Here is a 22128-nt window from a genome sequence, read left to right as displayed (position 1 = left end):
GTAGTAAATTGGTAATTATGTTACTGTGTAATAGGACATGCACCTTTGCAAAGGAGGCTAGTCATATAAAATTCACAGTTAGGTAAGATTCCTGGCACATAGAAGATACTCAGGAGGCTAGCTAGCAATTAGATCAACTTCCATTTTGGAAGAGGCTGGGTGGGAAGGTTGGTTTCTTCACTCAACAGAGTTAAAGACAAAAACTGCACAGTCAAAATCACCTTGAGTTACTTAGAAAAGGACGAGGACAGAGATAGGCAAGTCACGTCTCACTTGGTCCAGCAGAGCCAGTTTTTCCACCAATTTGAGAACAGATCACTATTTCAATGGTTGACCCCCAGATGAAGTACTTGACTTGATTTCACAGGCCCTATGTTGCATGACAAAATGTGTAAACACTAGAACCACCTCTGAACAGGGAGATGCTTCCACAATGAGACCAGATAGAAGGAGAGTTACTGATGGAACAGCAGATGTCTCCCAGTTGAAGCCAAGCTGGGGTTTATGTGGCAACCATGTTAAATATGCATTTGCTATTACTACAGTGATATATTTGTTCTCCACATCATTGCCAAACTCTGCGATACTTACCCTCAGCATTAAAGTGTATGCTTCTGCTCACAGGAGCAGGCTTTGAGATTGAAATATAATGCTTACTTTGAAATTTTTTTTTTTTCAACGTTTTTTATTTTATTTTTGGGACAGAGAGAGACAGAGCATGAACGGGGGAGGGGCAGAGAGAGAGGGAGACACAGAATCGGAAACAGGCTCCAGGCTCCGAGCCATCAGCCCAGAGCCTGACGCGGGGCTCGAACTCACGGACCGCGAGATCGTGACCTGGCTGAAGTCGGACGCTTAACCGACTGCGCCACCCAGGCGCCCCATAATGCTTACTTTGAATTAGAGGAGCTGTGTGACAAGAGAATCCTAAATCTAGGTATGGGCTGGAAGTTACCATATGCTACTTCTGAGGGTCTCAGAGCCATTTTGGAAAAGAATACAGAGAGACCCAAATCGATAAAAATTTGTTTTTATTGGTGATGCTCATTGTCTTTGGAGGTCAGAAGGAATGTTAACAAGGTGTGTGTGACTTGCCATGGGATTCCACACATGCAGGAGTATAAATCCTTTGTGTTTTGAGTTCTCTTTGTGCCATTGCTGTTTAGACATAATTTGAAAACCAGCTTGGCCCTTGTACTTCCTAATTATGTTAAGATAAAATATTCATAATGAATGCAGTATGAGTTTCAAGTAAGCCTTTCAAATCCTAAGTGGATCCTAAGTAATCACAGGCTTTAAGATAAAGTAAACATACGCATTTACCTAAGACAAGTACTTTTACGTATGTATATGTCAGGGGCAGGGTGTCATGTAAAATTTCCATGAAAAACCACGATAAATCCAATGATGCACTTTTTAAGGGTAGTTTATCTGGAAACTGGGATGGTCAAAAGACAGCAAAACATATACAAAGAAGCCCACTTTTAAGCAAACCTTTGTTTTTTAAGCAAAAATTCAGGAGAAAGAAGCCAAAAAATATTCTGAAGGCAGTGTAGAGTTTTATGGTAGCTATGAAGACTTTCAGCAGCTGGCTGATTTCTTCCTATCAGCTGACATGACTGGCAAATGACATTTCCATGAAAATCTTTGTCATCCTTATCTTCCTTCTACAGGCCTTGGCCTTGTTTCCAAAGATGCTTCAGTGAGGGTATATAAGGTCCATGACCTCTAGGGTTAGTGTCATCCACTTTAGGCAACAAGACCCTGATGAAGTGTCAGGATGAGTGAGCACAGATCTTGGGGTGAATACCAATATTTTGGAGGTTTTTAAGAAGATATTTAAATTTTTACCCCTAATCGAAGAGAAGGGTTTCATCATCTGGTTTACATTCAAGATCTAGTCGGCTCATCATTCTGAGAAATAAATTTTCTTCTGGGTTAGGAAATCTCATCATGAGACTTGAGATATACTGGTTTGGAAAGTTTCCTCAGTTTTTCCTGGCTTCGAAGTCCCCGGCCTCGTAGTGGGGTGAGGCCCATTGGAGGCAGATGAATCTGAATAGGAAGAATAAGAATAATGATAATATTAAGAATTATAATCACCAGAGCAGCTTATTCATTGAGGATTTACTAAGTACCGTGCTTCCTGCTAAGCACTAAATCTACGCTGACTCATTAATCCTTAAAATCCTTACACACATTAATCCTTACAATAATCTCATAAGGAATTAGATAATATTTATAGATGAGACAATGGAGGCTCAGAAGTTAAATAACTTGCTCAATCTTATATACACATTAAGTGGTAGAGCCAAGATTTGCATTCCAGATCGCATTCCAGAGCTTGTGCTCTTCTTTGTCATACTGCCTGCATGGAAGGAACAATGACCACAGATCACATGGTGAGATGAGAATCCAAAGAAGGCGAGAAAAAAAGTTTGGGTAGACAAAGCTATTCTGCGCAGAGTGGAAAACTGGGAGTAATCTAAATGCCTACTAAAGAGCTGCTGGGTAAATTATGGTATATTCTTGTAACAGGATCCAGTGGCAACCATTTAAAAAGATGGGAGGCAGAGATGGCCAGGACAGATGACATAAACTAAGCAGCAAACAGTATGTCCAGGATCCCATGTACTTTAAGTAAACGTAGGTACACGAATATAGAAAAAAAGACGAGATATTACCAAACTATTAGGTTGAGCCAATACCAGGTAAAATTGCTGTTTTTGTATTATAGGTTAAGAGTAAAATATTGGCAGTTTCATATAGTGCAACCGAACAGTTACAGTGGTTACTTCCACAGGGTGAGAATTTTGGACCATTTTCACTTTCTACCTCATGCACTCTTTTAATGATATTAACAACAAACCTTACTTTTATTATAAGGAAAATAAAAATACTTCCATAAAAAAGGTGAAAGTCAAAAAGAGAAAGCTATCTAAATATGGGCTAGCTTTCCCTTCTATATGTGGGAAAGTTGTATGAGTAGGAGAAATCAGGCATTCATTGACATTTTAGCTTGTTGTGATGGGTTGGCGGCATGCAAGGATAGCTTACTTCCAACATGCCTCCCACACAAGCTCTAGACTGCTCGACAAACACTGGCCCTCTTGGTACACGTTCTTGGAAATAACTGGGTTGGTGAGGAGAAGTACCCACCACATGTTAACTGTCACACTTACTGGCCGTGGATAAGGAATCTGGTAATGCAGTCCAATTTCAATCCTTGCTGTGCATTCATCTATACACTGTTTAATCAGGTCTGTGTCTGTGAGCTATTAAAAGAGGAAAACAGGTGAGGTTCTTAGCATCTTTCTAATGCTCCTTATGTAGAGGTGTACATCTTCTTCAACTTTCTCAGCTCACCAGCCTGTAAATTCAATGCTGATACTTTGAAAAATCAAAAGCAATTTAGTATAAAATTTACTGTGGATTAAACTTTTTAAAAAATTATGGCAATAAGTAATACCTGCACACAGTAAAACATTATTCAAATAACACAAAAGGATATAATATAAAAACAAAGTCTCCTTTTTACCCCTCTCACAGTTCCCCCTTCTCAAGGACCACAATTATTGGCAGTGTTTGTCCTCCCAGGGATATTCTATGTAGATAAAAGCATACGTGTATATATATACTTTTTTTTTCCTTACACACAATAGCTCTCTTTGTTCTGAACTTTGCTTTTTCCCCTAACAACGTGTAGCTCCTTTTATATTTACACAGAGAGCTGCCCATTCTTTTCTTTTTTTTTTAATGTTTATTTATTTTTGAGAGAGAGAGAGAGAGAAAGAGAGAGAGAGAGAGAGACAGAGCATGGGCAGGGGAGGGGCAGACAGAGAGGGAGACATGGAATCCAAAGTAGGCTCCAGGCTCCGAGCTGTCAGCACAGTGCTCGACGCGGGGCTCGAACCCAAGAACCATGAGATCACGACCTGAGCCAAAGTCGGACGCTTAACTGACTGAGCCACCCAGGCGCCCCAGAGATCTGCCCATTCTTTCTAAGAGCTGCACAAAATTCAAACATAAGGCCGTGTTATAATTTAATCAGTCTTTTCCTGATGGATATTTAGGTTATTTCCAGTTTTTTTCCATTATAAACAATTCTGTTATGGATCCCACTAAAGTTGTTTTTGGCTTACACGCAAATATATCTAAAAGATAAATTCCTAGAGAACTGCTGGGTTAAAGGGTGTATGTTCATGCATGTTTAATTCTTTCAGATATTCCCTCTAGATTCAAATTACCCTCTAAGAGTGTACCAATTTATAGTCCCACCAACACCCTGATGAGAATGCTTCTCCACTTCCTCTCCATGTGGATCAAACTTGAACCCAACTGTTTCAGCAAGTGCTGTCCAGAAACCCCCCAAGTAAGATATTGGAGAATGATCCACTTCTTATTTTGAACTGTAAACTGCCTTGTTCACTGGTAAGGGGAAGAAATGGCTTTTGAAATTCCCAAATAGTCAAATTGTGGTAGTCCAGTTTCAAGTAAAGGGATGACAAATTCATTCTAAAAAACAGAACACCAGGTAGAAGGGGAGAAACCCTTACACTTCAAGGATGGAAAATGAGTCAACATGTGGCTCTGCTAAGAGTTTGCAAGTGGGCCTCAAAGCAGAGCTGGGATTGCACCAGTCCCAGATGACACCCACAGTGACGTCTGGGCCAGCAAGGCTTGGAAATTCCAAGGGCGTGCCTATTCTATGGCACCTTTTGGAGCAGAGAAGAGTTCTAGGAACTGCAGTGCACAGAACTACAGCTGGGTCCCCTGGGGCAGAGGGTCTGCTTTCTGACCTCTGCTTCTCAGAAGCTGTTGCTCTGATGTCCACATTGGGAATAGATTTCCATGTTCCCATTTGCCCATTAGGATTCAGAGCAATTCATGAGATACCTCTGAATTATTATTAAAATCTCACAGCAAGTGAAGTTCTAAGAAACGACTTAAGTCTGCGTAAGGGACTGGGGAGAAAGAAGCCCGTCATAAAGATACGTATGGTTAAGGGGGCTGAGGGCTCCTGGGACTGCAGCTGTCCATTTGAACAAATCTGGGTTAGAGCTCTCCAAATTCGGTCATTCATTGGCTGCCTTCATGATTCTGCTATATCCACACACCATTTATACTAACATTAAGCTTTCTCTTTAAATGTACTGTCTCCTAAGCATAATATTTATGGCGTTATCTGATATGCTATTTTCTAACACATGGCAAAATACGTATCTTAAAAACCCATGTACCTTCTCCCCAGACACAACAAAATAATCTTATTTATGTCACATCACTGGCACATACACTTCCCTCTGACTCACACCACACTGGGCCAGCCCAAGCTGAGGCAAAGGAAGGATTGATTACTGCCATAACTGAAAACCCTAAGGGCCTTGATCAGTCCTCACATGAGTGAGCCTGAAAAGGTTTACTGGGCACATCCTGCTATGATATCTCTCCAACACCGGGCTAGACACTGTGAGGCCATGATTCTTGCCTTCAACTATCAAGGTTATTACCTGGGCAGAACAACTCTGATGCATAAAGCTACAGAAAAGGCATGGAGGCATGTAATCAACAGGGCAGTGACTGCTGCAGACTGCTCTAGAGGAGTTCAGAATAGGTCACTGTCACAGGATTGAGTGAAGGCTCATGAATTTAGTGACAACCACAAGGCAGGTCCCATGGGATATATAAGAAAGTATAAGACATTGTCTCTTTGCTCGAGGAAGCGGCAGTCTGGTTGGGGAGACCACACCAACATAAATGAAACAAACAAGAAGGAATGTGACCAACTACATAGGGACAGGCATAGGTTATAGTGGTCTCCCAACTTTTTGATTATTTACTGCTTTCAGTAAAAATTTCTGAGCCCATAGCTCCTATACATGTACTCATACTGATTTATAAAATATATTAATAAGTGCATTAAATACATCAAAAACCTTATAAGTATACACCAAATACACATTTTAATTTTTTTTTATTTTTTAAAGTTTATTTTTTTAGTAATCTCTACACATAGTGTGGGGCTTAAACTCACAACCCCGAGATCAAGAGTCACATGCTCTCCCAGCTGAGCCAGCAAGGCACCCCATGAACAGACATTTTTAAAGGATGCAATAAAAAATAAAGAGAAATAGCACTTGCAGTATTTTATTTCCATTTCTCAGAGAACTGTTTAAGGACTTCATTGGGCATATACATTGTGATGTGTGGCATGGAAAAGTTTGGAGAAGCTGGAGGAAGGCTGGAAAGGCAGAAGCTTCATGAGCAGGTTGGTTTTATGAAGCAGACAGGATTCAGATTCTGAGATGGGGAAGATAGTGTTGTTTGGGAGGGTTTCTTTGTAGTGCTTACCCCAATTGTAATTTTTTAAATTTCTAACCATCTAACTCTGAAACATCTTTGAGGGATCCTGTCTTGGTTTTGCTCATTTTATGTCCTCAACATCTAGTCCAATGTTTGGCACATGGTGGGCACTCAAATACTTGCTGAATGAAAGAATGAGAGCAGAGAGTTGCAGAGTGGTGATGGGAGCTATGGCAGAAATAGGCAAGCTGGAGAGGGGAGGCATCCTGGTGGAAAGAGGTGTTCTGCTTTGGATCGTTACACTTGGTGTAAGGCCCTTCAGGAGGCTGGTGAGGGGCTGAGGCTGGGTTTTCAGATGTGGGAGCTGAAACCATAAAGTGGTTGCACAGTCTCTGGGCCTCAGTGCAGAGGGCTGACTTTCAGAGGATCCTTACAGCTGGCAGGAGGGTGTGTGGCAGGAGGGTGTGTCCAAAAGGACACAGAGACAGGGGTCAGAGAGGAAAAGTAAAGAGAGTGGATTGTCAGGAAGTGTCATGAGGGGAGCAGTGACAGCACTGACTTCATGAGATCAGTGAGAAGGAGGCAAGAAAAGTAAGAAGCTGAAAGCCTCTTTCCATGCTTAGTGCCAGGCAGTCTTTGTAAGGAGCTAAGAGCCAATGCTTTATAGTCTGTGGGATGGGTCACATCAAGCCTCTTACAAATGGTTTTTGGCTCCCTGATGTCTAGGTGTGCAGTTCCGTTAAACTACTTAATGGAGGCACTTTCTTACCCAATTCTGTGGTCTCAAAGGGCAAACTCACTCTGCTAGCCAAAGAGGCTTGAGTTCAGAGTGAAGTTGTGAAGGGAACCCTGTGTCTTTATCCTATTCTCTTTCTTCTGAATGGGTTTATACTTAGAGGCCTTGAATAGTTTATGAGTTGAAGAAAAAAAAAAAAGTTTAACTGTGCACCTCCTGTGGGAGGGGCCGGGAACAGGCACAGTGATTGCGAACTGCTCCTCCCCTGAAAACCCTCACTGGCCTGGCTCCTGTCACCTGGCTCATGGGGTCTTACAAGGACGAGGACGCTAAGACACTGACAGGCTGGACTGAGACCTGAAACAAATGACGAGAGGAACCCAGGCTGGGCTCTGCTTCCCAGTAGTTGGGCAAGCTAGCTGGGCCGTGCCTCTGAACCCTTCCTGCCCCACACTCTGCCACTGTGACCTGTGCTGCTCAGTCCTCTCAATTTTAGGACGTAAAAGAACAAGTATCACAAGAAACTGCCCTCCTCCTTACAGTTTCCAATTGGGGCCTACTTACATTTTTGTTTTTCTGGAACAGCGTTCTGGCTTCATTTAATATGTACTGTTTTTCTTTAATGGTGTCTTCCATCTGCCCTGATGCCGCCTGCCATTTCCTCACAAGCCTGAAAATTCTGCGGTAGAGGCCAAGAACTTCTTGTCGTGTTGCTGTTGTCATCCTCAGACCCACCAAAATAGAAGAGGGGAAATTTGCATGAAAATTCAATTTGACAGTAGGCAGCTAGGCAGATGTACATTTTTTTTAATCAAGCTTTTTAATTAGTCTGGAAATAATTGCTCTTTCTCAACAGATCTGTTTGGTAGCATTGCCAGAATGTGCTATAGGAACACCAGATCTCTCTCAGCCGTGCTGGTATATCCCCCCCATGGTTCAGAGTTCATGTTTGCTATGATGGCCATTTTTACAAACATGGCAAACCAAATTCAAATTTACTATACTTTAAAGCAGTAAATTCTTTACCAGAATATCTTGGGAATGATGCTTTTAGTGTGTATTTTTATAAGATTGCAGTACTTACCAGAGTGCCTGGAAAAGGCACATTTTGAATAACTAATTTTTTTTAAGTTTATTTATTCTAAGAGCGCGCATGTGCGAGCATGAGCAGAAAAGGGGAAAAGATAGAGGGAGAGAGAATCCCAAGCACACTCTGTCTTGACAGCATGGAGCCTGACGTGGGGCTAAAACCCATAAACTGTGAGATCATGACCTGAGCCGAAATCAAGAGTCAGATGCTCAACCGAGCCACCCAGGTGCCAAATAACCAAAATTTCTAGTTAAGTAACTTGAGTTTAATGCAGGGATCTCAAATTCAAGCACATCCAGGGTCTGGCAGGTAACAAAATGAGGGAACCTGGCTAGGTAGAGACAATGGCCAGGAGAGGACATCCCCCCGCCCCCCCAAAAGGGACAGTTGCTACTCAGGATCAGGCAGCTACTGCCATGGAGAAATGAGGGCCTAGGAATGCCAGATTTCCTGATAGTTTAACAGTAGGTAGCAATCCATATTTTTTAAATGTGAAATCTCAAGACACTAATTCATTCTTTTCGAAAGTGTGAGTATCATGAAAGCCAAACACATTGAGTCTGCAGGCTCAATTCTACCCAGAGGCTGGCAGGTTGCAACCTCTCTTTTAGTTCATCATAACCTTGTTGAAAATATTTCTCAAAATTGTTGGTCTGCTTCCTTGTCCATGTGAGAACCATACAGTAAGTATAATGGAAGATCTTGCTGATGATGACTAAAGAGCTTGTGGCCTCTTTGGGTTTTTACTCTGAAACATCAGTTTTAATTTCAGGAAACTTGGCTAAGTGAGTCCCAACCTAAGTATATTCCCAAAGCTAAATGCATTCATTCATTCATTCATTCATTCATTGAGAGAGAGAGAGAGAGAGAGAGAGAGAGAGGCAGAGACAGAGATACAGAATCTGAAGGAGGCTCCAGGCTCTGAGCTGTCAGCACAGAGCCCAACGTGACCCATAGACCATGAGATCATGACCTGAGCTGAAGTCAGATGTCTGACCAACTGAGGCATCCAGACACCCCATATGCATTAAAAAAAATTAAATTCCTGTCATTTTTATTTTTATTATGAAATATTTCAGATATACAAAAAGATATAGAGAATATAATTAAACAGCCATATATTCACAATGGATCTTAAATAAATTATATATATATACCCCTACTGTATCACTTCCAGTCAAATTTCCCTTCCTCTGTACTAGAAGGAACCACTGTCCTGAACTTGTTATTAATCTTCTCACACATATCTTTACACTTAACATTCTATAGTATTGCTTAGCAAGTTTACAAACCTTATACAGCTGACCCTTGAACAATATGGGGCATAGGAGCACTGACCTCCACGTAGTCAAAAATCTACAATAACTTTTGACTCCCCAAAACTTTACTAATAGCCTACTGTTGACATGAAGCCTTACTGAGAACATAAGCAGTCAATGAACACATATGTATGTATATGTATCATATACTATATTCTTACAATGAAATATGCTAGAGAAAGGAAAATGTTAAGAAAATCATGAGGAAAAGAAAATACATTTATAGTACTGTTCTGTATTTGCAAAAGAAATCTGTGTCTAAGTGGACCTGCATAATTCAAACCCATGTTGTTTAAGGGTCAACTCTCTATGTAAAAGGTATTATGTCCTTCTGCAACTTGCTTTTTTTGCTCATGTTGGTATGATTCACCGATGTTGTTACATGTAACCCTAGCTCATATATTCTCAATACTGCAATTCAGTCCCAGTATATTGTCTCTTCTCCTGCTAATGTTCTAATAATGGGACATTAGGTGTTTTCCTTTTTCTTTCTCTTTTTACTTATGCAAAAACTTCAGACTATGTCTTTACTATTTACTACTATATCTAAAAGAAATTCAGGGAAGACAGAAAAAAGAAGTCTCAAAACTAGAGGATTCTGATTAGTCACATTTTAGAGAATGAATATATCGTACTGTCTTTAACAAAAGGGTAGGCTGGGAAGACGAGAACACATCTGGTGAGTAGCAGGGCCAGGCACTGGAACACCTCATGAGTACTGGGCTTTCCTCAAACAGGCTCATCAGGATGGGGAAGTAGGCTGCTCACTGCCCTTTGGGAAGAGGACCCATTTCCAACTCAAGGTGGAGGTGTAACATACGGAGACTGTATGCTTTAGGGTGGTCCTGAGCTCCTGAGGACTTGGGCAGCTAAATGCAGATGGGAGCTGGGAAGAGCGAGTTCATCTAGAAGTTCTAAGTACCTGCAAGGAATTTACCTTAGAATTTCTTTTGAATAGGATTGCCTCCCTGCCCCCTGACCCTGGTGACCTTTCTTAAGCAATGAGTAATGAACCAAGGCTTAATCACTTGCTGAAAAGGTTGAAAGCACTGCTTCACCCAATTCAAAGTTAAGATGAAAGTTATAATCAACACCAATTCTGATGTCCATGGATACCTCACAGAAAAAAATGCTTAGAAGAAATTCATAAAAACCAGGAGAGAACATCATTCTTTGTGGCTAATCGTAATAAAAACCCATGAGATGATGACTTTTCCTGGTAAGGAAACAGGTTTCTGAGTTTCTGGTTCTCCCTAAAACTCCATGGTTTCATATGAAAATACGTGAGTCAGTTCCTGTGAGGGGCATAGAGTCTGTAACTACGATTAATGATTGCTTCACTTCCTTAACAGATGAAACGTCTCTGACTGCATGACACTTGAGGAAAGTGACGGAGGTATGGCATATTAAAGCAGTAGCAACCTTCTCCAAAGCCTTTGTTTTTTTTCTACTATTCGAAAAAGCCACAACTTCAAACTGTAACTGGTCATATACCATAATGGGATACACAAGCCCTGCAATTAGGGTACTCAAGGTCATAGGCAGTACCAACAATCAGTACTTAATAGGTCTATTTTCAAAACACTTTAATTAACATATACAGTGTTTTGAAAACTAATCCTGAAAGGGAGATTGATATCTCCCTCTCCACCATCAGGTGACCCAGAAAACCCAAGTCTGAAAGATTTCCGGAGAAGGGTCTAAAGCTGTATTCTCCATTGTGCACTATTAGCAAGTCTAGCTTAACGCTTCCCAATCTTCAGAGAATAGGCAAGAAAAGAAAAATGCCTCCTTTGTTGTTTTCTTACTGGATTTCTTTCGGTTCTTTGAGGGAATCACATTTTTCTTACTGTAGGTAGGGGTATACACGCATGCTGTTCCCTCTTTCTAGAAGGCTCTTTCCTGACCCTCTTTTACCTGACCAACCCCTACTCATCCTTCAATTCCCAGTGAAAACCTGGACACCTCAGAGAATCCTTCTCCCTCCTGTCACCACATGCACTGGGTCAGGTCTGTTGAACCTTCCCATGGATTCTTGAATTTCTTCTTTGTGGTACTTACCATTCAAGTAATTATGGTTTGTTAGTGCCTGTCTTCTCCCAATTGATCCTTACGTTTATGGGGACAGTTACGACATCCATCTTATTTACTGCTCAATTCTTGGCACCTACCCAGGTCTGTAATTGGTGTTCCACAAATGCTGAATAAATAAAAATATCTCACGATACAGAAAGCTTGGGATTCTAGAAACAAAACTGACCATATAAAAATTTTTTTTTTCCAAGCTCTTTCCCCTTTGGTTTATATTTTTGTCTTTGTTCCTAGGAAGCAACCTGTTTAGAAAAAGTGCTTTTTCCCTAAGAGTGTTCCTTCCTATGGATTCAATGACTTGAAACCAACATTTATTCCTCCGGAACTATCGATGATTTCTCACTACTGATGCAAGGCTGAGATGGCTCTTTTCTTTACTAGTTTCATGGGTTGATCCAATGTAATGAGGTCTGCTGGGATTTTCCCACAGGCAACATGAGAAATATCAAATTATTTAGAGGACCACATTTTTAAAAAAGATTTTAAGTAATCTCTACACTCAACATGGGGATCGAACTCACAACCTTGAGATCAAAAGGTGCAGGCTCCACTGACTGAGCCATCCAGGTGCTCCTAGAGGACAACTGAACCAGTCTCACTCAACTGGCCATGAAATCTACTCTTACAGAATTTTTAAAGTTTTATAACTTTGACTATGAGATTGACACTTGGTCAAACTGTTTCACTTTACTTCCTTAACCCCAAAGCCCCAGAATGAGGAAAGGTAAGAGATATGAAGTGTTCCTGGGAGGAAACGTGACTAGAAACTGGCCTTTTCTTCTTCTTCTTTTAATGTTTATTTATTTTGAAAGAGAGACAGAGAGAGAGAGAGAGAGAGAGAGAGCGCACACACGTGAGCAGGGGAGGGGCAGAGAGGGAGAGGGACTCCCAGACTCCATGCTGTCAGCAGAGATCCTGACACCAGGCTTGATCTTACCAACCTGATCTCACTATCATGACTTCAGCCAAAATCAAGAGCTGGACGTTTAACCAACTGAGCCACCCAGGTGCCTCGAAATTGGCCGTTTCTTAAAATCGTACCCCATATATACATAGTACCAAGAAAAAATTCACAACTAAGCATCTTCCAAGTGAAGCCTGGGCCACTAAGAAAAGGCTGATAAATGTTGCTGCTAGTGTGGTTTGGTCTCTGGTCACAGTTGGGAGAAGTTTTCCCGACAGCAGGTGTCCCAAAGATTGGTTGGGGAGGTTATTTTTTGGATGTACAAGTATTTTATAATGTACTATAATAGCCTATCAAACTCATAATTTAATAGCATGATTTTGATTTCACAGCAATAATATAGAGCTTCTTTGAGATGAATGTATTATAAAAGTTTTTTTTAATGTTTATTTTGAGGGAGTGAGCATGCACAAGCAGGGGAGGGGCAACGAGAGATGGGAAGAGAGAAGGGGGGAGAGGGAGAGACAGAGACAGAGAGAGAGAATCTCAAGCAGATTTGGTGCTTCACCACAGAGCTTGATGTGGGGCTCCAGCTCATGAACCGTGAGATCATGACCTGAGCTGAAATCAAGAGTCAGACACTTAACCAATTGAGCCACCCAGGTGCCCCTGTATTAGAAGTTTTTAAAGCTGGCCTAAAATATGGGTAATAATAGTAAAAATTGTGATGCAGAGTGTGAAATACACAAGTTTTAAAGCTACAGCTCTAAGGCACCCTGCAGGGTCATGCCTTGGTGTTTATTCTATCATCCACTTACAATGCTTGCTTTCTGCTAGTTATCACACCCCACCTACTAGATACCTATTTGCTCCCAAGTTTTTCTGCGGCCCCCTTTTCTCTGCTTCTCTCCTAAGTCAGCTATTGATATTTTGCTATTTCATTGTGTCTTTTTCTTCACAGTCTCTGAATTCCTGCAGGGCTCAGACTGTTTTGCACATTAGAGTAATTATAATAATACTACACTTTGCTCTGTACTAACTGTGCTAGAGGCTTTGCTAGGTGCTTTATGTATGTTAACTCCCCAAATCACAATTCTATAAGGTAGGTAACTACCATTACCCCTTTACAAAGCAGAAACCTGATGCAAAGAGAGGTTAAGTAACTTGCCCAAAGTCACATCAGCTATATTAAGAGGTAAGGCTGGAGGCACCTCTCTGGCTCAGTCACCAGAGACTCATCTCAGAGCTGTGAGTCAAGCCTCAAGTTGGTTGTAGACCTCACTTAAAAACAAAACAAAACAAAACAAAAAATGGGGCATCTGGGTGGCTCAGTCGATTGGCATCCGACTTCAGCTCAGGTCATGATCTCATGGATTGTGAGTTCAAGCCCCATGTGAGGCTCTATGCTGAAAGCTCAGAGCCTGGAGCCTGCCTCAGATTCTGTGTCTCCCCTCTCTCTCTGCCCCTCACACACTCTCACTCTGTCTTTCAAAAATAAATAAACATTAAAAAAAAAAAAAAAAAAAAGAGGTGAGGTCAGGATTCAAACCCAGACCCAGACAGTCTGGAGTCCAGCCCAAATGTTTAATCACTAAATAGGATGCTCAATCTCAGTAAATGTGGTTGAATGTCTGTTAACTGCTTTAAAGAGCTTGGCTAGTTTGTGACAAAGGGAACTCAATTTTATTCCCTTCCCACAAACAGCAAAAAACCATTGTTTTGCACCTTGATATGAATAACCTTTTAATAAGGTTTTCCATATGCCATCTGCCCTTGCCTTTTTTTTTACATTTATTTATTTTGAGAGAGAGAGACTGTGAGCAGGGGAAGGGCAGGGAAAAGGAGGAGAGAGAATCCTAAGCAGTCAGTGCGAAGCCCAACTCGGTTCGAATTCATGACCTGAGCAGAAATCAAGAAATGGACACTTAACTGACTGAGCCACCCAGGCACACCGCCCCCCGCTCCTGACTTTTTTAAAAAGTTTACTTACTTATTTTGAGAGAGTAAGAGTGTACATGAGTGACTGGGGGAAGGGCAACTGCCCTTCCTTAATAATTGTGTTGCACATCAGCACCTTAAAAGATGCTGTGCACCTGGCAGGACTGGGCTGCTCTTCCATTCGCTATGGCAACTCTGTTCCATCACTCCAAAAGGAGTGGACATCATAGAAGACTCACCAGGGCTCATTACAGTGCTACCACTCTGCAGGCCTTACTGGTCCCTCCCAAGCATCTATCCTTTCAGTGCCCACTGGGACCACACACAGGAGATTCTAGGGATACACAACCTTGATAAACAAGCAGCCTTAGTCCCTGCCTTCCTGAAGCTTACATTCTAGTGGCCAAGTAGATGACATACAAGAAAAACAATTTCTGATGGTGGTATGTGCTCTCTAGGAATGAAACAGTAATAGGATTCAAATGAACAGAGGCAGGGTTATTTTATTTTGGGTTGTTAGTGCCATTTGAGTCCTGAATGACATGGAGGAGCCTGAGCCTATTCAAGGGAAGAGTTAAGGGAAGGGTGGTTCAGGAAGAGGGTGGCAACCAACAAAGGCTAAGAGGTGGTAAACAAGTCAATGTTAATGCAGCAAGAACCTGTGGGGAAGGTGGGGTCACAGATGAGCAGAAATCTAGGACGGGTTTGGAGCGTAGGCCCTGGAAAGGAGTTCAGCTTGTAATCTAAGAACAAAACAAAAGGAAGACATTGGCTGATTTTAAGCAAGCTGGAGTATCACGGTCTAATTTGCATTTATTCTATCCTTTAAAAAAATTTTAACGTTTTATTTTTTGAGACAGAGAGTGAGCAGAGGAGGGGCAGAGAGAGAGGGAGACACAGAATCCAAAGCAGGCTCCAGGCTCTGAGCGGTCAGCACAGACCCCCATGCAGGGCTCAAACCCGTGAACACAAGATTATGACCTGAGCTGAAGTTAGATGCTCAACTGACTGAGCCACCCAGATGCCCTTAATTTACATCTTTTAAAATGTGCTGGATTTGGGGGCACCTAGGTGGCTCAGTCAGTTGAGCATCCAACTCTTGGTTTCATCTCAGGTTATGATCTCAAGGTTTGTGAGATTGAGCCCAATGTCAGGCTCCACAGCCTGATCCACAGTGTGGAGCCTGCTTGGTATTTGCTCTCCCTTTTCTCTCCGCTCCTCCCCTGCTTGTACTTGTGCTTGCTTTCTCTCTCTCTCAAAACAAACAAACAAACACTAAAAAAAAAATGTGCTGGATTTCAAATTGTATCTTGCACATGGTGAAAAAAGTTTTGCCTAATGCCACCTAATTGACAGGAGATTTGGGATTAAGAGCCAATAAACCTAGATGATTATTTCCCTGACCAAGAGTTTTCCCATTTTTATTTTGGAGTCAGTAATGGGGCAGTAATTAATCTCCTAAAACCAAACAAAACACACCACCTACTCACTCTTCTACTCCGTGATGAGTGGAAATAGTGAAAGGTCTGGGTAGGTTCCAAGAACCCACTCTATACAGCACGTGTAGACACACGGCATATTTAGGTTTGGCTTTTCAGGATGTCTGCGTGAAGATATGCTAGTATTAGGGGATTTATCCACTTCACCCTTTCCCCCACCTTTGGAAAGACCATCACAGCATGAACACTGAGGAGTTTAAGAGCAGAGATGAAAATTCCTTCTCCAGATGAAATTTATAGAAGTATGACTCTGGTCTCAGGAATGTCAAAATTCCCAGTGTTGGACTCTCATGAGGCTTTGCCTTCTACTTAAGAAAAAGTGTTGCAGTATAAACAAGGGACAGAAAAGGCAATGGGAATTAACTGACTTTCCAGCCCCAGGCAGAAGGAAAGACTCTTGCCATTCTTTCAGTATCTGCTCCTGGGTGGAATTTTTCTTTTTCTCATCATAACTAATGAATGTAATAGAGTTAAATTTCTCTCCCAAGTACTTTATGATTGGGTGGGTGGTGGAGATTATGAAACTCACTCAAATGAAATCACTGTCTCATGTGTTCATTGTGCACCCATGCTGGCCGGTCCCGGTCCTGCTGCCCAATCTCCTTAGATCTGGCACCCCTTCTTTTTGCCAAATGAAGGTCCAAATTCACACAACTGAAATATTCTTTCTTTGCCTAGCTGTTGATTCTCATTCTTGGATTTCCATTACTTTTCATAGGGTGCCATCTTCATGCTGAAACAGGTTCAGTGACTCTGCTATGTGTACTCCAGGCACCTCCAGCACACTTGTATCATAAGTTCATCCTATTCTAGTGTAATTTTCTGGCTGGCTTACCTTTCTTCTTCCACTGTGTGTGTTTTGGGGAGGGAGAAAGAAGGTTGGGAGTATGCCTCATTCATCACACTCGTAAGACTGTGCACAAAGTTGGAGCTTGAAATATATTTGTTAGAAGAATAATACATTTACACATGAAGAATAGTCACCAGTAATGTCCATTCTCATTCTGAAACACACACAGTGGTTATGTGGGCCAGGTTTCCCAAGTGAAGACCCTAGAACATTTAAAAATACTAATTAACCCTCACAATGATGTTTTCAAGAGTGGTGCTGTGGGTGTCAGGTTTGGGGAGGAGGCCTTATCAGTTCCATCCTTACAGTTATAATAATGTAACCCATACTCTTAAGTTCTTTAAAAGCCAGTAAGTGTTGGTCCACTGGAATGAAATGATTTACTATGTTTTCATGAAGCTTAGAACCAAACAGATAGAAAAAATATGGCTCGGACACATTTTCTCTTGGGAAAAAAAAAATCCTTCTTGGGAATAAGATCTATTGCAACCAAATGATCGGGGATCAAAACCAACCTCCAAAATTGTTATCTGGAACAAGCAAACAGATTTTCTTGCCCAGGAAAGCAGAGGACAGAATGATTGTCTTGGTTTTAGGCATTCAAAGTTTTTCCACATATGTAAGGAACAGAAGATAAAATGCAACTATTGAACAAATGGGTTCTGGAATGGTCAAAAGTGGGTTTCAATCCTGACTTCACCACATTGGTCAAGTCTTCCTGAGCCTCAGTTTCTGAAAAAGTGAAATGGGGTAACAATAGAACCCTCTTCAAAGAGTTGGGGTAAGGATTACTCATGAGATAATCCATGTAAATCACTTAGCATTGGGAGCTAACAAAGGCAAATGTTACCTAAATAGGAGGAAATAAAGGAGGAACAATGACGCCTCTTTTATCTATGCTAAGCTTTGTCTGCAGAGGTGGGAAAAGAAGCGTGTTGCCTGTTGGCAAATTTATTGCTTTGTGATACTGATGGATTTTCCTAAAGCTGTTTCCCTCTGATCATTAATAATCCCTGTACAGTAAAGGGCTATTGTTCTTCAGTATGAGCAAATAACCCAGTCAGATGCACTGCTTATCTTCAGACCACAGCACATACTTCTTACTGGAAATATAATGCAGGTGCCAACACTGAAGGCATGACCAGACTTCCTATTTTTCTTCCTTTATCTCTTACTCCTTGCTTATCCTTTGGTTTGTTTTTCTCCTACATCTCTTATATTTCCTAGTTTCTGGTGTACACCCATATCCTATACCGTATCATCCTTACCCAAATCGAATAACCTTCAAGTTATGCTGTGCCCCACACATCACTGCCCTCTATCCCCCACTCCTCTCAATTAACAGACAGGCAGACACACACACCCCACAGACTTGTTTCCTGTCCTGGATTCAGTTTTTGGTTACTAGAATCCAAAAAGGGAAGTGTAATGCCACACACTGTTCTGCAAATCTCAGGATATGCTTGTGTGGTGTACTTAATCATACCACAGCTATTCTCTGAAACAGCATCTTTTTACACAGAAAGTGACAATATGGTGTGTCAGAGATAGGAGGCAGGGAGTGGAAGGTAGATCGTGTTTTCATTTTACTTAAAGGAATAGAATTAGGTTAGGCCCTGTAATATGGGAAATCTCCAGAACACAGGGAAAAACCAAAAATACTGATGTCTGAAAGGCTTCTAAATTATCCAAAACAAAATCATATGAGGCAAGTATGCTCATTCTAAATATACCAGCATAGGAGCATACACAAGATTATACTTGTAAGGGGGAACTCCAATTAGGCTTTTGTAACCAAGAGAGATACAGCTCTTTTTCCCCTCAGACAAATTCTAAATGGAAACCAAGTTTCTGCCCTTCAATTCAAAAGAAATGGAAGTATTTGTTTCCTTATCAGCATATTTTAAGAGACAAAAGTAAGGGTCAGCCAGAGGGGGTAAGAACCAGTTAGCAGAAGTAGGATGAGGTGTTAGATGTGTGTGGGTGTGTGTGTGTGTGTGTGTGTGTGCTGGAAATAGATGAAAACTAGGTCAATGCTAAAAATCAACCCCAGTCATTCATTCATAACTACCCAGAATTTCACCCCTTCATAGGAACTAGGAAAGTCAGAACAAGAAACACTTAAGTTTAAATTAGCATTTAAATCCTCCTTTGTGATAATTTCCTAGGGAAATGGATTAGGAAACTGACAAAAGGGCTTTGGTTATAACATTAGATACAGCTGGAGTTTTCTAGCACCTGACCCTTGATCCAACCATCTGATGAATAACCTCACGTTGAGTAGTGGTCCCTGCCTTCACAACAGTTTCCAAATACCCTCCACCTATCAAGTAACTACCAAATGAGCAACTTTTCTCATCTGCAGAGGCAACAGAGCTCCTTACTAGACAAAATCCCTTGACAGCAGGAGCAATGACTGTCCATCCTTATGTGTGTGGAACTATTTGCACCCAGAATACCTTCAAGCTCCTGCAGTTCAGTGCTGACCCACAGAATGTATTTCCTTTTTACTTTATTTATTTGTTTATTTATTTAGAGCATGAACAGGGAAGAGTGGCAGAGGAAATTAGAATCTTAAGCAGGCTCTGTGCTCAGCGCTGAGCCTGACCCAGGGCTCAATCCCACGACCCTGAGATCATGACCTGAGCCAAAATCAAGAGTTGGATGCTCATCCAACTGAGCTATCCGGGCACCCCCACAGAACGTATTTCAATGATGGAAATATTCTATAACTGTGATGTCCAGCAGGGTAGCTAGCCCCTGGCCACATGAAATATGGTTACTGCATCTGAGACACTGGCATTTAAAAGTGTATTTAAGTACCTACATGTAAAAAATAAATAGCAACATGTAGCCAGTGGCTACTGGGGAACAGCACAGTTCAAGACCAAGAACTGCAAATCAAATGCCCACAAGGGTCAGGCAGACAGCTGAAAAGAGAGGAGGCTTTTGGCACTGAGCCACATACAAAGGGGGGGGCGGTGGCGGGGAGAAGCTTTATTGGCTCCAGGTGTGTTGCCAGATTCTTTTCAATGAAGCTGAAAATCTGGATTTTGAGGTCTAATTTTTTAATGTTGGCAAGTCAGTTTTAAAAGGAATTTAAATTTAAATCATTTTGGGGGCTGAATGATATGTTTGTAGGCAATAGCTGTATTTCCATTTGCAATCTCTAATTTAGGCCAACCCCTTCAGCTCAAAGAAAAAGACCTTCTCCAATGAATGCCACTGCTGATCAGTAGCACATCCAAGATTGAAACCCAGGCCTTCTGATACTTCTGATATTCTTTCTAGATTTTATGAGATTAACCATATCTAGATTGTGGCTGGCAGTGGCAGCATCAGCGGGACAAAAGCCCCTTTGTCAGAGCTGCTGAAGTCCATGACTGATACCTTATGAATACAGTATTCCTACCTATATAACCACATATTGGGCCCTTTGGGCAAAGCTCTATACTAGAAGCAAGACACAAAGAAGAAATAGCCCACAGGGGAGTCAGACATAACAATTAACAAGCAAAGTCAGGCTTGCTGTAATGGACACAAATCACCTGCACACAAGTCCAAAAGCAATGACAGCTGGGGGAGGAAGGGAAGGAAGAGATTTGAGCCAGGGCTTAGAGGATGAATAGAAGCTGGCTGGTGGGTGAATGAGTCTCACGGATTATGAGAGTGAGTCTCACTATTGGAGGATATTAAGGGATATCCTGCTTTTATCTCTGAGGCCTTATCTGTGTCAAGTCTCCTTTGCTGGCTTCTGTTCTTCTCCAGGGAATCTCTGAATGTCTCTAAAAACTCCTGTGTATTTTCTCTGGGACTTTTCCCCTGACTTGTATATCTAACTTCTCCGACATCTTCACCTGGATGGTTAGTAGACTTATCGAACCTAGTGTATTCAAGAGAACTTAGGATATTCCGTTCCAAACTGTTTCCCCTTAGTAGTCCTCCTTGGTTCCTCTTCCTCCCATACACTTCACACCCAATCAGGCATTAAGTCTTGCAAACTCTACTTCCAAAATGCATTCAGAATTTAATGATCTGCATTTCCACTGACAATACTTCTTGGCCTACTGTAACAGGGTCCTAACAGTTCAGACAACTTCTACCCTTCTCTGTCTAGCAACCAAGTGATTTTTTTTTAAATGTAAATCAGGTCAGGTCACTCCCCTTCTCAAAACCCTCAGGTAACACAACAGCCAAACCCTTACCTTGGGCTAAAATGCTGTGCTTGTTCAGGCCCTGCCATTTCTCCATCAAAGACCACTCTGGCCCTTGTTTTTTCTGCTCCAGCAACCTGGCTTTCTCGCCGTTTCCTTCCTCAGAACCCTGTCCGTTGGCTCTTTTCTCCACCTAGACAGTCCATTCCCTAGCTTCTTTCTTTTCTCAAATCTCTGTGAAACCCGGCCTTCTCTGAAGAGCTCTACCCCATTTTAGAGTGGCCCTCCCCCCATCTTCTACCACTTCATCCGGTACTATTGTCTTACTTGCGGATATCTTCCTTCCTGATTTACATTTTAACTTTAACTTTACATTTTAACTTTCTTCCGGACTCGACGTCACCGAGCAAGGCCTCCGTTCTCGCTCTCATTTGTAAATCGAGGCAATAAGAAGCTAGTTCTCACTATCCTAGAAAGTCTCCGTAGCTTGTACGGGCCCTCGTTTGGGTCAACCTTCCCTAGCTTGACGCCTCTCGCCCCAGAATAGCCCCTGTTAATCTCCTATTTATATTCGGGGATCCAAGCGATTCAGCAAAGTTTGAGATGGGCCCCAAATCGGCATCTCAGAGTCTCCAAACCAGGCCTTCCCTTCCTGGCCTTCGGGCCACTTCCCAAGGCAAGTTCTCGAGGCCAGGGGCGACGACATCGAGCCGCCCTCGCGAGGCAGGGGTCACACAAGCACGTCTCCTAGCAACGTCGCACCCCCGCCCCCACCCCACCCCTGCCCCTGGGGAGCCAACCCCTTCCCCCAGTCTCCCGCGCCAGGAGTCAGCGTCTCCATCCCCTACACTCACTTTGCGTCAGTCCTGCCTTCCCCCACCCACAGAAGCGCCGCAGCCTACCGCGGGCTAGGAGGAGGCGGCGCCAGGAGCCTAGCTGAGCCGCGGGCGACGGAGGTCGGGCAGGTCCGGTAGGCCAGGCCGGACCAAACCACCGGGAGGACCTCTGTGGGAGCATTAGTTCCAGGTCGGGAGTAGCCACGAGTCTCCCTTACACTTCATACTGTAGCCCATATTCCGCCGTATACAAACAATATAGCCAACTTCATCCTGTCCCTAGTTTCTCTTTACCCCTTCCGCTATCGTTCCCCCCCACTCTAGTCAAAAAAATGGTCCAGTCCAGCACCTCCTAGCCCTCCCTCCTCGTCGCTAGGTCTTTGCCCTTACTTGGCTACAGCTTCGTGC

At 42.3% G+C, this 22128-nt stretch overlaps 2 protein-coding genes across 9 annotated transcripts in view; one reads left to right on the top strand and one right to left on the bottom strand.

Annotated features, from left to right (window-relative positions):
• Nucleotides 1–1014: 1014 nt before the first annotated feature.
• On the bottom strand, nucleotides 1015–21901 carry LYRM1 (LYR motif containing 1). Of its 7 annotated transcripts, none has more exons than XM_049638408.1 (4): nucleotides 21739–21901; nucleotides 7604–7752; nucleotides 3183–3275; nucleotides 1015–2055 (listed from the first exon to the last, which is right to left on the bottom strand). In XM_049638408.1, the coding sequence occupies exons 1-4, from the start codon at nucleotides 21899–21901 to the stop codon at nucleotides 1939–1941; spliced, it is 522 nt and encodes a 173-aa protein (XP_049494365.1). In that variant the 3' UTR covers nucleotides 1015–1938. The 7 variants fall into 7 exon arrangements, with proteins under 7 accessions (XP_049494365.1, XP_049494366.1, XP_049494372.1 ...); XM_049638409.1 differs by having other exon boundaries at nucleotides 21787–21901; XM_049638415.1 differs by having other exon boundaries at nucleotides 7604–7763; nucleotides 21787–21863.
• The window catches only part of DCUN1D3 (defective in cullin neddylation 1 domain containing 3), a 39153-nt gene continuing 38844 nt past the window's right edge, over nucleotides 21820–22128 (top strand). The window contains exon 1 of one of the 2 annotated variants that reach the window (XM_049638398.1): nucleotides 21820–21910. The gene's annotated coding sequence lies outside the window, so the exon portion shown is untranslated. The remainder of the gene's footprint in view (nucleotides 21911–22128) is intronic. The other variant, XM_049638406.1, reaches the window with a different exon arrangement.

Source organism: Panthera uncia, chromosome E3, assembly GCF_023721935.1.
Source record: "Panthera uncia isolate 11264 chromosome E3, Puncia_PCG_1.0, whole genome shotgun sequence".
NCBI lineage: Eukaryota > Metazoa > Chordata > Mammalia > Carnivora > Felidae > Panthera > Panthera uncia.
The sequence above is the reverse complement of the archived record's forward strand: the minus strand, read 5'-3'. Positions and strand labels throughout refer to the sequence as shown.

Bases quoted from the DNA above. Each gene is read 5' to 3' on its own strand.
- LYRM1 (XM_049638408.1), bottom strand. From the start codon at position 21,901: ATGCTCCCACAGAGGTCCTCCCGGTGGTTTGGTCCGGCCTGGCCTACC. The intron at 3,276-7,603 runs GTAAGTAGGCCC...CTCTTTTAATAG, and splicing joins TGTTCCAGAAAAACAAAAAT to CTCACAGACACAGACCTGAT. The intron at 2,056-3,182 runs GTAAGTGTGACA...CTTCCTATTCAG, and splicing joins AGATTCCTTATCCACGGCCA to ATTCATCTGCCTCCAATGGG.